At 42.3% G+C, this 14,358-nt stretch overlaps 1 protein-coding gene across 1 annotated transcript in view; it reads right to left on the reverse strand.

Moving 5' to 3' along the window:
- Positions 1-869: 869 nt before the first annotated feature.
- LOC121961929 (mitogen-activated protein kinase kinase kinase 11) overlaps positions 870-14,358 on the reverse strand; it is a 48,428-nt gene continuing 34,939 nt past the window's right edge. The window contains 6 exon segments of the mRNA XM_042512043.1: positions 870-2,708; positions 2,711-2,788; positions 6,094-6,723; positions 6,906-7,018; positions 7,211-7,382; positions 11,789-11,905. Coding sequence (XP_042367977.1) covers positions 2,179-2,708; positions 2,711-2,788; positions 6,094-6,723; positions 6,906-7,018; positions 7,211-7,382; positions 11,789-11,905 — 1,640 coding nt within the window. The 3' untranslated portion in view covers positions 870-2,178.

The raw sequence follows: 14,358 nt of genomic DNA on the forward strand, positions 1-14,358 counted from the left end.
GTGAGTAATCAGCAGTAATTGTTTTTACACCGGTTTTCCATCACTTGCACTTAGATGGTTAGCTTAGCTGAGTCGTTCCCAACCAGGGGTCCTCAAAGGGAACTCCAAAGGTCCTCAGAAAAATTGGGACAGTTTATTTTCATTATTTAATTTATAATGGAAGTCAGCCCAATGTGAGTAAGAGTCATAAGAGTGAGTATTTGAGTCACAGGTTTCACTTCCTCCACGATTTTCACCTCAACTGTAGCTGACAACGATTGAATTCTGTTGTTATTCATGTCTACCATTCAGATGGAGGGTCACAAAGCAAAATCTTACAAAATGAAGGTCTGTGAACTACTGTGCGTCAATTTAGGGATCCTTGACACAAAAAAGGTTGAGTTTAGCTTAGCATAAACAGTAAAAAACAGGGGGACACAGCTAGCCTGGCTCAGTTTAAAGCTGACAAAGTAATCTACCAGCATTTCTTTGTCTCTTCCTGGAGTCTCTACTGGTTGCCTGGCCACCGTACAGTAACAACAAAACTCCAGGAAGTCACTGCTATTAAACAAACAAGATATGATTTATTAAAAGGGAACCTTGTGGGTGGTGGAAGGCAGATTTTGTTAGTTTTGGACAGAACCAGGCTAGCTGTTTCCCCACGGCCTTTATGCGAAGCTAAGCTAACAGTCTGTTGACTCTTGCTTCATTTTGAATGGGCCAATTTAACACATATATCAATCTTTTCATCTCACTCTCAACAACTTAGGAAATAACGGTAGTCCCCAAAATGTCAAACTATTGGTTAAAAGAATCTTAGAAACTAAATTTAGTGGATCATTTCAGGAGAAATTGAACATTTACAAAAGAACCTCAATGGTTTTCCAGTAACAGTTATGTTATGGCATGTTCGTCCAGTCAGTTTAAGTTAAGTGTCTGTCAAATCATGGGCTGGCTTTGCGAGGCCACTGCTACTCCGGTGGACTGTACAAACAAATTAATATTCAATGAAGCTTCCATATAGATGTATTGTAGTACTGGCAAATACTTTTAAGTATTTGGTTGGACCTTCCTACAGCATTAGACGGGTAGTGATAAGACAGCCTTTATATTTTAAAAGATCACAAAAAAGTGTATTAAAGTTGTGTTTAAATCCGATCTGTGATTGTTTCAACTTTTTCTGCACCATCCAGTGTGGCAGCCCCCACCCGTCTGGCACTCCATGGAGGTAAAAACAATGTATTTGCAAACACTCTTTGTCCCAGCCCTTACACTGTCACAGTGGCATTCTTTGGCATATGAAGGGAATGCAGAGGGCTCCCCCGTCCTGTTTCCGGCGCTGTGTCGCCTGCCAGCACAATGAATCTGTCCAACCCCTGGCATTTCAAGGGGAATGTGACTGGAATTTTATCTGCTTCCAAGTGGAATGTCTGGGTCATGGATTTGTCTTGGATTTCACGAGTGGCCTGGAATATCCACTCTGAGTGCTTTCTCCCATAATGCAACAGGCAGCTGCTGTTTGAAACAAAAAACAAAAACAGTAAGCTTTCCTTGAACAATGAGTCTAGACGTACACGCACACACGCACATGACGTTTTCATCCACAGCAGCGCTAAGCTGATTTGCAAATTGAAGCCAAATTCATAGCATCTTCCCTACGCACCAGATTAACCATTCAAGAAATCTTGAAAAGATATATAGTAAAAACACTTCACGAAATAAGGCACTCCAATTTTTCCATTGTCCTGAATGCTTTCAGTCTGCAGAGAGGTAGAGGCAGATGAAGCTGTGCAAGTCGCCTTATCCACCTCTGCATTGTCACAATGCTTCAAAGGCAAGGGGGGAGATGAAAGCGGGTGATATGAGCAGTCTGATAGAATCTGAAGATGGGGCTAGTGATCTGTGTTCTGCTCCTTCAAAGGGATAGAGAAACCAAGATAGAAAGGGGGAGAATGAAATGGGCACCAGCTATTGGTTCAAAGGCAGCTTTCCCACTCAAATGTACCACCTTTTCACTGGCTTTCAGGATTCCAAAGCAGCAGGCTGGCGTATAAATAAGACCTGCAATGACCGGGCCTCCCACAGGGGAAACCTCCCTCAATGGGTTGATTGATGGGTGTGCGTTTTTCTTCCGAATCTTCGCTAGGACATAGTAGTGGAAAGGGTCATGGACTTTGTCGCCTTGCCACAGGCACAGGTTTAGAACCTATCGTCTCTGAGTTGCGTTGGGGACTTAAAAGGCTTCAGCCCCAGTGTCTTGCGAGGGTGAGCTCTCTCTTTGGCGCCATCTAGGGGCTTGCTGCATGCTGCCCAGCCGAGGTCAATGAGGGGCGAGTCGGCCGGATTCAGGGGTGCTATGCGGAATGAGGGCAGTGTTGGGGAGCCGTTAGTGGAGCACGGGGCAGAACGGGATGTAGGAAAGGGAGCCGAAAAGGGAGCCGAGAAGGGGTCAAAAGGCGAAGCCGTGTCCGAGCCACTCGAGGGGTCAGCCTTGAGGGCAAACGGGTCGCAGTCCGGCGAGGGGAAGGGGTCACAGTTGGTGAAAGGGTTGGTGGGGGAGGGTTGGTAGCCCAGAGGGCTGCTGTCCACGCGGTACGGGTTGCGGCCACCACCTGAGTTTCCACCACCGGCTGAGATGAAGCTCCAGGGGTCAATGCGGGGGCGGATGGGGGACGGGCGGGGCCGGGGGATGACACTTACTTCCAGGCGGCGGGTGGGGCTCCAGAGGCAGGGTTGGGGTGGAGAGATAAGGGCACAGAGGGCTTGTCATCAGAGTCCTGTGTGTCTTGGCACAAGGGCAGGTCTAAAACTGCAAGGAACAGAAAGAGAAATTAATAATATACATTTATTAAATAATTTATATTTATTAATTTATGTATATTTATATTTATTTATATATTGACTTATTAATTTTCAGGTCATTTCTCGTACTTTGACTAGTTTCTGGCTAATTTTTGGGTCACGTCTTCTCAGTTTCAAATGGTTGAATTCTTTTAAAAAAGAACAAAAATGTTGACATAAACCTGTTTACTCAGAAATGATCCATTGCAACAGCTGACTGATTTAAAAGAGCACACCACATTTAGTGTCTTACTGGGTTGATGCACTTGCAAGAGACTTTAATTAGATAGGTCAAAATCAAAGCAGTTGGGGACAAAATATCCTGTCTTTTAGTACCTAGTATGACTCAAAATTTAAAAACACTTGTCCTATATTTCCCATAATGTAACTCGAGAGGATGTGTCATTAGACCGCCCCTGCCTGTTAAATTCCTTCAACCTTCAAACTCTGAATTTCACTTTATAACACTGTTTTTCTGTCAGAGACTTGAACTAAATGAAAATATCAGCGCTTTTTCTTTTTCTTGCTTGGACTTCTCCTCCAGCGCCACAGAGATGACATTATATATGTGGTTTCACAGCCTGAGAAAACCTCCCCATGACAAGCGAACTGACCTTTATGTCGAAAAATCAGCAAGGTTCTCCTTTCAGCAAAGACACTATTTCAGAGAAAGGTTGCGTATTCGACATATTAAACATGTTCACTATCCTCTCCTTCACCTCCTTGCTTGAGGAGGCTTTAATTGTTTATGTGAAAATTACAAATACTCTCAAACCGCTGTAGTGTGGCCCCTGTGCACTCCTCACCAATCTAAAATTTGCATTTTCATATTCTGCAAAATACATAAACCTGTACGGTGAAAGTGATTTAAACAGAAACATGAAAGTGCTACAATATTGTTGCAAAAAAAGAACTGGAACAGTCACTAGCAGAGATTGTTGATGCCATTAGTCTAAATTAAGTATAACGTGGCGCTGTGTAACTAGTTGACAGAGCTGAAACAGCAAGTGTAAATTAGCACTGACAAGAACATTAAACTCAGAATAAATCAGTTTGAATGAACATTTGCTGTTTCCAAATGTGATGTGTCTGCCAAATGGCGTTATTTACATCAACATCAACTCTCCAAGGCTGCTGAGCTTTTCAGCTGACAAGAAAGAGCAATCAGAAGTCACACAAGAGCGCACGGGAAAGGAAAAACACCAAGGAATCCTGTGTATTCATCTTTCTCTTTCAGCACACATTCACCGCCAGCAACCTTGTGGCAGTCTGTCTATGCATCCGAGCCTTAGTCATTACAGTCAATAAACATAATAAGATGTTTAGCTAAAACACTCGCTGTTTAATTATGTGTGGCTTTTTGCCTCTGCGCACTCGATGTAATGAGCGCATGCGGTTTGTGAGTTTACGGCTGTTAGCGGCGGGAACAGGCGAGGCATGTCTGCTCGGTACCTGCGGGGCAGAGCTGTAAGAAGCTCTCTGTGGAGAATCCAAGGCTTTGTGAGTCAAACGGACCAGATATAGAGTGTGAAATGTTACCAGAGGGCCCTCTTAAAGCCCTCGTAAAGCCCACTCGCTCTTAAAACAACCAATACCCGCGCCTCCGTCATTACAGCTCTAAACTGTGTCAGTGCTTCTAAGAAATGCATATTGGTCTTTGGGAGAAAACATGTGAATGTACTGTACTGTAAATCAAAGTGTTGCTGATATGCAGACCATCTCTGTTAACATGAATTAAAACAAAAGTGTAAATATTCCCCCTTGACATCTGAAAATGACACTTTCACATGTGATTTTGAGGAGGAAAATGAATGCTAATCCCTCCTGAATGTGAGCTTTTATCATGTGTGCATCCTCTATGGCATATGGACAAACATTTGACATGCCTCCATATGAAAATTTCAAACTGGAGGGTAAATACACCCAAGACGCGCTGCTGAGCTCCAGCCAAACTCTCCCCGGCACCGGCCAGAAAGAATAACAAAATATATTAGCAATTTTGAATCCGGCACTTTCTGTCTGCGTGACCTCAGCAGCGCCCCCGGATGTTTTGCATTCATCTTTAACTTTGCAATAAAAAGGAAAATTCTGGCTTGAAAGAGGGAAAACAACAGAGGATTGGATGCTAGCTTTGCTTAGCAAGTATTAGCAGTGAAGTATGGAGGGCCAGCTGTTACCTGAGATATGCAAATAGCTCGAGACGAGCTTTGATGTAAATGAAAAAGCCTGCGCAGCATTGAAGCCTCCCTTGTGCCAGAGAGATCTTGCACAAAAAAGTTACAATAATAATTCTGCTAGAACTGTGTAATGCTGAAAAGGCACATTAGTCAAGGTAAACAGTGGATCCTGTTGCAGTGTGGGGCCTCCTGAAAACATGCTCAGAGCTCTAACACAGGGGTCTTCCATTGTTTTTCAAGGACCCTTAGTTGAACTTAGTTGAAAGAGAGACGGAGCAGGTATCTACATATACTGTTTAAAACTGAGTTTGTATATTAAACTGGGCAGATGGAGGTTGTCAGGCACAGGGCGTCTGCTGCCTCAGGCTGCAGTCTTAACCTATATTTGCTTTTCAGGTAGGTGAGGGAGGAAACTCCACTTTCACACGGTAAGTTGTTGTGAAAGACGCAATATTATGGATGCATTTAATGTGTATTTTATGGGCTGGACCCACATATTCAATAATTTGGGTATTCCTTAATTGGGTAAGTATTCCGTTTCAATTTAGGCATTCGGATATACATTTATTTTATTTTTTTATTGCAGTGGACGAATGCCAGAGTGATTCTGCTTCTGCGCCTGTCACAGTGGCAGAAATGATCATTTTATTCGTAGTTATTTAGAGGTTCATCGACTGAGTCGAGCCATTTCTGTGTGGTGTGAGCAGCACAGGAACAGAAACACGTGAGGAAATTTGAGGAAAACTCCCTCAAGGTTTTGTTTAGATATGGGGTTCAGGAGAATGGGACGGACAGATGGACTTCCCAAAAACAGACCTTTGACCACAGCTGTCACCGGTGAGGCATAAAAAAGAAAACAAAGCAGCAGAAGCCAATATATCCTGAATTTAAGCCTCTAGTGTTTGTCCAACTCCCAAAATACTGAACTTTATACATTCCCACAATAGTTAGCTAGTTAAAACACACCCTTTCTCAAACCCCACACCCTCAGTTAGTCACACAAGCACTCTGTTAAGATGTGTAGATTCATTTCAGTGACTCGTTAGCTGACTGACATGTAAAATTGACCCCTTAAAGGTGAAAAAGTAAGACTGACCAAGCTGAGAGCTGTGCAGGCCTTGGCTGGACCTCCTCCTCCTGTCAGCTCTGTGCTCCCAGGCCTCACAGCCCAGCTCCCCGTTAGTCGAATGGGAACTTGGGGTCCACTCCCCCGGGCTGGTCTTGCCGTGCTGCAGAGGGGTCGTTGGGCTCTGAGGACTGTGCGGACTGTGCGGCATCTGCGGCGTCCTGTGACCGCTCCTCTCTCTGGGGTTTGGCGGTGGCGGCGTCAGGGGCAAGGGCTTCAGTTCATGGTGCTGCAGAGCTAAATCCAAGAGCGGTCTGGGCAGCACCTCAGAGTTGGAGAAGGTGATGAGATCATCCACCACAGGGGGGTCTGAAATGTGGGCCATGGGGGCAGAGATCTCTGGTTCAGAGGGGGTGCGGCTTTCTAGGGAAGGGAGGTTAGTTCGAGGGGGCACCCTTGGGGGAATATCCAGGCAGCGTCCTAGTCCTACAGAGGCCAGGAGGGAGCCACTGCCCAGCAGGGCCCGGTGGGTGCTCTTAATGAGGCCACCGTGGGAACCCCTCTCAGGCCTGGGGGAGCCAGCCGGGGAGGAACCCCCTTCCTCGCCGACCGAGTCTCGCTGAGGTAGAGGAAGCCGCAGGCTGTCCTTCACTGAGGAGCCTGCAGAGAGAGAAAATGTTTCTTTTTTCAAGTTTTAAAAAGACAAAGGAGAAAGAGACGAAGCATTTATTATTCATTTAGCTTTTATGCATAATTCACGGTCATGACAGTGTGAATTGTAACAGCTGCTAATGGAGGATATGTGGCTGGCGGTTAGGCCAGTGATGGAGGGCGCTGGGTACCATTCTGAGCAGGCGGAGGGGTCGGCGCGGAGGGTCTGTACTCCTCAAAATCATCCTTGGATTCCCCCCTCTCATTGCTGTCCGACTCCAGGAGCTTGGCCCTCATCGACAGACTGAGAGCACAATGAAAACAAAAACATATTTAACCCTTTAACATCCAGATCAAGATCAGTTTTTCTTCTGCTGCATTGCATGTTTTTGGAAGAAATTAAACCAATTTGCTCAAAGGGGTTAGACATGGTGAGCTAAAATACTCTAATCCCACATTTTTAAATCTTTGCATGCAAAAGAAAATCCTGCTGTACCTGCTTTCCTGGGGACTAAGGCGCAGGACTTTAGGGCTTTTGGGACTTTTCGGGCTCTGGGGCCTCCAGTGGGGCCCCAACCTCAGGTCTCCATTGGGTTGTTTAAGAGAGGGAGCATCTAGAGGCCAGACTGGGCTCAGACCAAACGTCCTGCTGTTGTCGCTGGGGCTGACTGCAGAGAGCAGAGGGGAGAGAAAATGAATATCAGCCTGCATGTCATCAGTATGCACACTGCTTAGCTGTGTCCTAATGAGGTGTGCATTTTTAAAAGGCAGGTTTCACCAATAAAATCGACACTGCCCTGCAATCATATCCAACACAATGACCTTTAATTGACTCTAGCTAAAATTCATGCAACTTCACTGCACTTTTCTGCTTATATTTCTGCTCAGCTTAAGTCATGATTAACTCTTAAACAGTGTTAAAACTATAATTACTGCCTTGCAGTTGTGTGCCTCCGCCAATATTTCACCAGTTCACTGTCTGACAAAATGTCTCCCCTCCTTGTTACTGAGTAATAACATTGAGTAATAGTTAGAAAAGTATTTTTTGCATAACATTATGATTTCACAGTTTAGTTGACCTTTGACCCTTTGGATATAAAACATCATCACATTATCATTTTATTATATTAGACAATTGTGTGACATGTTGTCACAATTAACAAATGAATTCAGGAGTTATGGCCAAAAAATGTCTTGTGAGGGCACAGTGACCTTTACCTTTGACCATCAAATTTCCCTAAATTTTAAGAAATTCCCTTAACGTGTTCTTGAGATATCGCTTTTTCTAGAAAGAGACTGATACTAGGTAAAAGTGACCTTGACCTTTGACCCCTAAAATGAAATCAATTCATCCTTGAGTCCGAGTGGACGTTTGTGCCAAATTTGAAAAATTCCCTTACGGTTTTCTTGAGATATCATGTTCACAAGAATGAAAAGGCCAAGGTCATAGTGACACTGGACGTTTGTGCCAAATTAGAAGAAAAAACAACCTCAAGGTGCTTTATTGTTTCAAGGTATTCTTGAGATATTAGGTTCATGTGAATAAGATGGACAAGGTTGTCATGACCTTGACCTTTGACCTACAGCCATCAAAATCTACCCAGTTCATTGTTGAGTCCATGTGAACATTTGTGCAAAACTTGAAGAAATTCCTTCCAGGGGTTCTTTAGATATCAGAATGGGACAGATGGAGAACCCAAAAACATACTGCCTCCAGCCACAACTATTGCCAGTGAGGAGGTATAATTACCTCATCACATGGATATAGTCTAGGTGGTAGCCGCCAAGTGGTTCACAAGCAGAAAGTGTGAGAGGAGGGAGCCAAAGTCAGCTGGGAAAAGATGAGAGGAGGTGCAGAGTGCTAATAAAAGTTGGGATTTCACCTGCCATTCACACGATTTAGCTAGGCTCTGGCACCACATCTCATTCCACTCGTCTCCCCACCAACTGGCTTGTGCTGCTAACACAGAGCGTGTGAACATTGTGTAAACGTTTATTCACGCATAGCATGTGTGCTGGGCTTCTTGCCACAACCTCTCCCAACATACAGGCTCCATCACACTATTCAAAAAGCCTTATGCAGCCTTCTCGACATAACACCTGACATGTTAGTCAAAAGAAGAGCGGTCTGGGCATCACAGTAATATTCTGCCAGGAGAAAACTTTACACCTACTTATTTATTCATCTGAGTTCTGCTTATTTCCTGTGATTCTCCCATTCATGTCATTTTATTTGAGCTTCAAAATAGGAAAAAGTAAATATGCTGTCTGAATGGACATGTTGTATTATTTTCTTTGGCCTCGACTCCACTGGAGGCCTGGCTGATGCACTTTACTGCCCATCACTCTCCAACACAATGTTTTCAAAGCAAGCACAGGGGTCAGGTGATGGTGTCAGCTTTGCAATTTCATCAAGATCGGCAGTTGCTTCAAAAAAATCCCCATTCCCAGCATATTCCTCGGTAAACACAATTTCTTTTTGCAATTTTGTCACTGCTGATATCATCATGTGTTGATGGAATATATTTTGGTGGTTGTAATATTTTTGTATATTTCACAATTTGCTCCTCTGCTCATAATCTGCCTCATGTTGATGGCCTTGTCATTGGATAATAAAATCAAGAAAAAAGGGCTACCTTTATCATCAGATCAATGACTAAGGTGGCATTCCTTTACTGTTAATATACTGCATGAAACAACAAGAATATCAGTCTTCAACCATGCTATTGGCTCTGTAAGGTGAAGCTAAATACTGACGTCAGTGTGTTATGATGACCACAATTATGATGCTAGCATGCTAGCAGTAGGTATTATGTTAGCATGTTCACAGCAAGCGGCAACCTGCAGGGCTGAAAAAACAAAGCCAACACTGAAGTGCCAAAAACTGCAGTTCACAGAACGGTAATTTAAGACTAGCAGATATATACATTTACAGTCTGGTACAAAAACAATTTTGTTCTCTTTAACTAATTATTGCTGTTTTAAAAACTGCACAGGGGTTGAATTTTTATACAATTCACCCATTTAAATGTTATTAACGCTTAAAGTTATGCATAATTAAGGGTGGGGCCACTGTAAGTGAAAGGTTGGTGCTGTCTTTTGACGACACCATACAAAAACACTGGTTAGCCATGGTGTAACCCAAGATCCATTGTTTTTTTGCTAGCAAAAATCAGCATTAGCTTTATCATAGTTAACAAAAGCTGTAAATGCACTGTGCTAATCAGGCTAGCAGCTATCTATTATTTTATACAGTCTATGGCACATCATCTTAATTGGGTAAAGCATTTGCCAATTAGCACTAAACAAAAAGCACTGTTGATGTTGTTAATAGTAATTCATTTTGAAGGTATCTGGTCATAGACTAAAGTAAAAGCCATGATACTGGATATGAAGTTAAAAAAAGTTATTACAAATCATTTTGAACAGAAAAAGACTATACCAATTTATTTCTCTAGTCCTTCAAGTAAATGTTGAGAACTTTCACTAGTGAGTTTAACCTGATGACTGCACCACTAGAGAAGACTTCAGGGCATGTGCAACTCTTAAGGATTCATCCTCTGGGAGCTATGAATATCTGTACCAAGTTCCATCCAAGTTGAAAAGATGTTGAGATACTGAGTGACCAACTAAACTGAGTGACCAACCAACTGGCATCCATAAAGCTAGACTGCTAGTTTGCCGAAAAAAGAGAGCATTTACATCATTATATGAACATATAAGTGGAGACACTTCTTAACCCCAAGTAGTGGTACTGGAAAGCAGAATAGAACTAGAAAATGAGCACAAGAGCCAAAACTAATTTCAACCCTATCTATGCACATGATATAGCCAGCCAACCGAGATGATAAAAATGCTAACTATTACAGTCCCCGAGTTTAAAAAGTCCCTGAAAAATACTTCTCAGACAATCAATCATCCTGTAGCTTTCATTGTGCCCTCCTATACTCATTTGTTTTAGCAGAACAAAAATCCTGTTGAATGGAACTCTGTGGACTAATGCAAATCAATTTGGCAGTTCTCTAGACAAATAAGTTTGCGAGGCCCCGGCAATAAATCACTGCTTGCTATTGAGAGGGCAAGCATAAATACCCACTAAACACATTTTAATGACAGGCACACTCGTGGCTTAGTGATAGCCATTAAGGAAAGTCATTAGGAAATAAAGAAAACCAGCCCTCTTTTTGATGAATAAGTGAAGCTGGCAGATGTTTTGGATTTACTAACCACTTTTACAGATAAATGTTTCACTGCAATTTGTGCTTTTATGTAAACCCCCGGTGGTAATTGTTTAGAGAAAAAAAAACATTTCATTGCTTGTTGCTACACCACAAATTTCCTTTTGGGTTTTGCGAAGACGCCCTGTGACCTACTGGCTACAATTTCCCTCTGAAGGGAAATGATCTCTAGGCGTTTGTCTAGGAGCCTGACAAGCAGGAGAGTATTGTAAATCTCTGCTGCTGCTGCAACCCTTCTCAACCCCTTCTCCTGGAGCAATGAATTCCTCCCTGCTTATTTTTAATTCAGTAAACCGCACTGTAGCCACTACATGCATATAAAACTGTGGACATGTTCCGCTTGGAAAATACAGCTCAATGGCTCCACCCGCTGCTGTAACCAGGACACTGCAGGCAGGGGGAGCAGCGCAGGGGCTGCAGTGGAAAAAAAAGCCTCTGAGAAGTGCTGAGCCGCTGAGAGGAAGTCAGATAATATTTGGACTGGAACAGACTGTTGAAAAGGGAAAAGGGTGTGTGTGTGTGTGTGTGTGTGTGAGAGAGAGCGCATTAAAGCAGGGAGGGGAAGAGAGAGCGAGAGAGAGAGGGGGCCCACAGGGAAACATGGGAAGACAAAAAAGACGAGTGGGTGGTTGAGAGCACATGAAAGGAGAGAATTTGGAAACCGAGAGAAGTAATGTTGCAACAGAATCTGTGTGTGCACGCAAGAAGGCGACGTTCTTTGTTTTCTAAATGTCTCTGCTTGCACACATGTGCACCTGTGTGTATGTGTATGTATGTATGTGTGTGTGTTTGTGTGTGTGTTTGTGTTTATCCAAGGGAAAAATGACTGCACTCACGTTGGATTGCACGGAAACGTGGGCCGAAGGAGGGCGAGGAGCCTGACCCCAAATCAGGAGAGTTCCGCCTCTTCTCCAGGCCTGGGGATGCCTGCACCGTAATCTTATGGATGAAATCTGCAACACACAAACATAAACGACAGATGTTAGACCACCTGGATGTGTGTTAAAGGCACCAACCAGGGTATGTGCCATAAGTATTGGTTTCCTCGCTCTATTTCACATTGATTCATTCAAGAGTTGTCAGTTCTTTGAGAGTTTTTCTTTATGTAATTACTAAATCTCTTTTTTATTTTAAAGAAAAATGTTTTTGGCTTTTCACCTATATTAGACAGGACAGCCTTTTAGAATGAAAGATGGTGGACAAAGAGGGGATAACATGCAGCAAATGGCAATGGGTTGGAATCGAACCTGCAGCCACTGCAGCAAAGACATAGCCTTTGTACATGGGGCGTCAGCTCTACCAGTTGAGCTACTAGGTGCTCCTTCTTTGGGAGGTTTTTACACCTATTTTTAGGTTCCTTATTTTTCTAAAGCAGTCTCTTCTAACTTAAATGGTGGTGAAATTGGCAACAAATTAGGTTTATATACATAAAACTTTAGTTATTTTACATGCAGGGTCTGAGCAATATACCCATTTCTATGTATATTGTGGTATGAAAATTAATGGTTATCATACAGTGAACAATTGCTTTTCTGCACTAGGCAATGGAAAAAAACCCAACTAGATGGAGAATGTCACCTTTTTGGTTATTTTCAATAGGGGGACTATACTTTCATTTAAAAATGGTTTTAAGTTTTTTTTTCTCTAACCAAGAACTGTTTTCTTTCCTTTTAGGGGTCATTGTAACTTATAATAATAATTATTCTGTAATGGTGCAGCCCCAGTTACATGGCTATTTTCTCTGCTGTGTTTTGGTGGAACTGGCCATTTAATTTTTTTCAACCTAGCATGTAACTACTAGCTAGCTGTAACTAACAGCATGCTGCTACTTGCTATTGCCAACAGTGCTAATAACATGGTACAGAGCCCATTAAGTGTCAGGAGTGGTAAATATTTAAAAAAAAAAAAAAAGAATTCCCTAAAATTAGTGATTTCATCCTTAAAATAATCATTTTATTGTATTAACTCATCTACTAATTTGAGAAATGATTTTCTGAGGATTTAGCTACTAGCATGAACTACTGGCTAGCTGTGACTTACAGCATGCTACTGCTGTGAGCTAACACTCGAGAGAAGACCACTTAGTGTCAGGAGAGATAAATGTTTAATAATTAACCTGAAATGAGATGATTCAATTAACTCATCTACAAATTTGAAGGCAAATTTTCTCAAGATTTAGCTACTAGCAGTAACTATCATACAGTAGCAGCAACAAGCTAACAAGCTGATTACTTGCTGTTGAGAGTAGAAAGCAACTTTGCTGTTAATGAGTTACACAGCCTGGGGGTACAAGGAGGGACATTTTATCTAATTAGTTATTAATTAAGTAAGTAATTCATGCCCTCAAATTAGGAATAATTACCTTAAATGGACGTGCTTTCAAGATATCCCCTTCTCTCAATCTGTAATATGTACCCTTGGCTTTCCATCCCTTTTAATTAATGCTTTGTGCCCTTAAAATACTAAATTATGTTTTTAAATTACTCACCGACTCACACTGAAAGGGTATTAACAAGACCCAATGTCATTTCTTATACTGCAAAAACCTACAGTATTATTAAATGCAGAGGTCTATAGGGAGGATGTCAAGAGGGCACCAAGGAACAGAATGAAGAGATATCACTATTAATTTGAGGTAATGAAATAATTATATGGTTTGACATCATGACTTCATCATTCAATTGCACACATTCTAAATTCAAGGAAAGAAATTAAGTTACTCAAGGGTGTGAATTTGTCAGTTAAACTGTATTATGTACATAGTATTTATTAGAAAACAATCTTTACAATAATAATCCTTTTTACTAAAAGTATGACAGCCACGCCACAGCAGTTATGCTCAGCTATCTCTCCATAACCAGCCTATTTGTTTCTCTGTATATTCAGCCACTATACAACCATGACGGAGCCAAATTTGTGATGCAACTGCAAAGCCTCTAATAGTCTTTTAGCACAGCCTTAGGAGTATGGCACACTGCGTTTCACTGCACATATTGTTTGTGCATGTGACAAATACCACATTTAAATCCTAAATCCTGAATAAGAACATCCTAAGCATGTTCTTATTTATATCTACGGGATAAAGCGTAGTATAGAAGTTATTCCACAGGGTGCCAAGCGCAAGAGCAAAATGGGATAAAGAAAAAGGAAAATAATAAATTGGTGGATACACGAAGGAAAAAGAAAAAGTCAAAGAGATATGGTTAGACGGAGAATTTAAAAAAAAACAGACAAGGGAGCTAGAGGGGAGAGAGAAACGGGTGAGGGAGGGATACCTAAAAAGAAAAAGGGAGAGAGGCACAGAGTGAGAGCGAGAGAGTGAAGAGAGGCCAGCCAGCAGTGTATCCATAGACAGGAAGTAACAAGGCGTGGTTGGCTCACTCTGCCCTCTCATCAACCCCCCCAC

This window comes from Plectropomus leopardus, chromosome 23, assembly GCF_008729295.1.
Source record: "Plectropomus leopardus isolate mb chromosome 23, YSFRI_Pleo_2.0, whole genome shotgun sequence".
Taxonomy (NCBI): Eukaryota; Metazoa; Chordata; class Actinopteri; order Perciformes; family Serranidae; genus Plectropomus; species Plectropomus leopardus.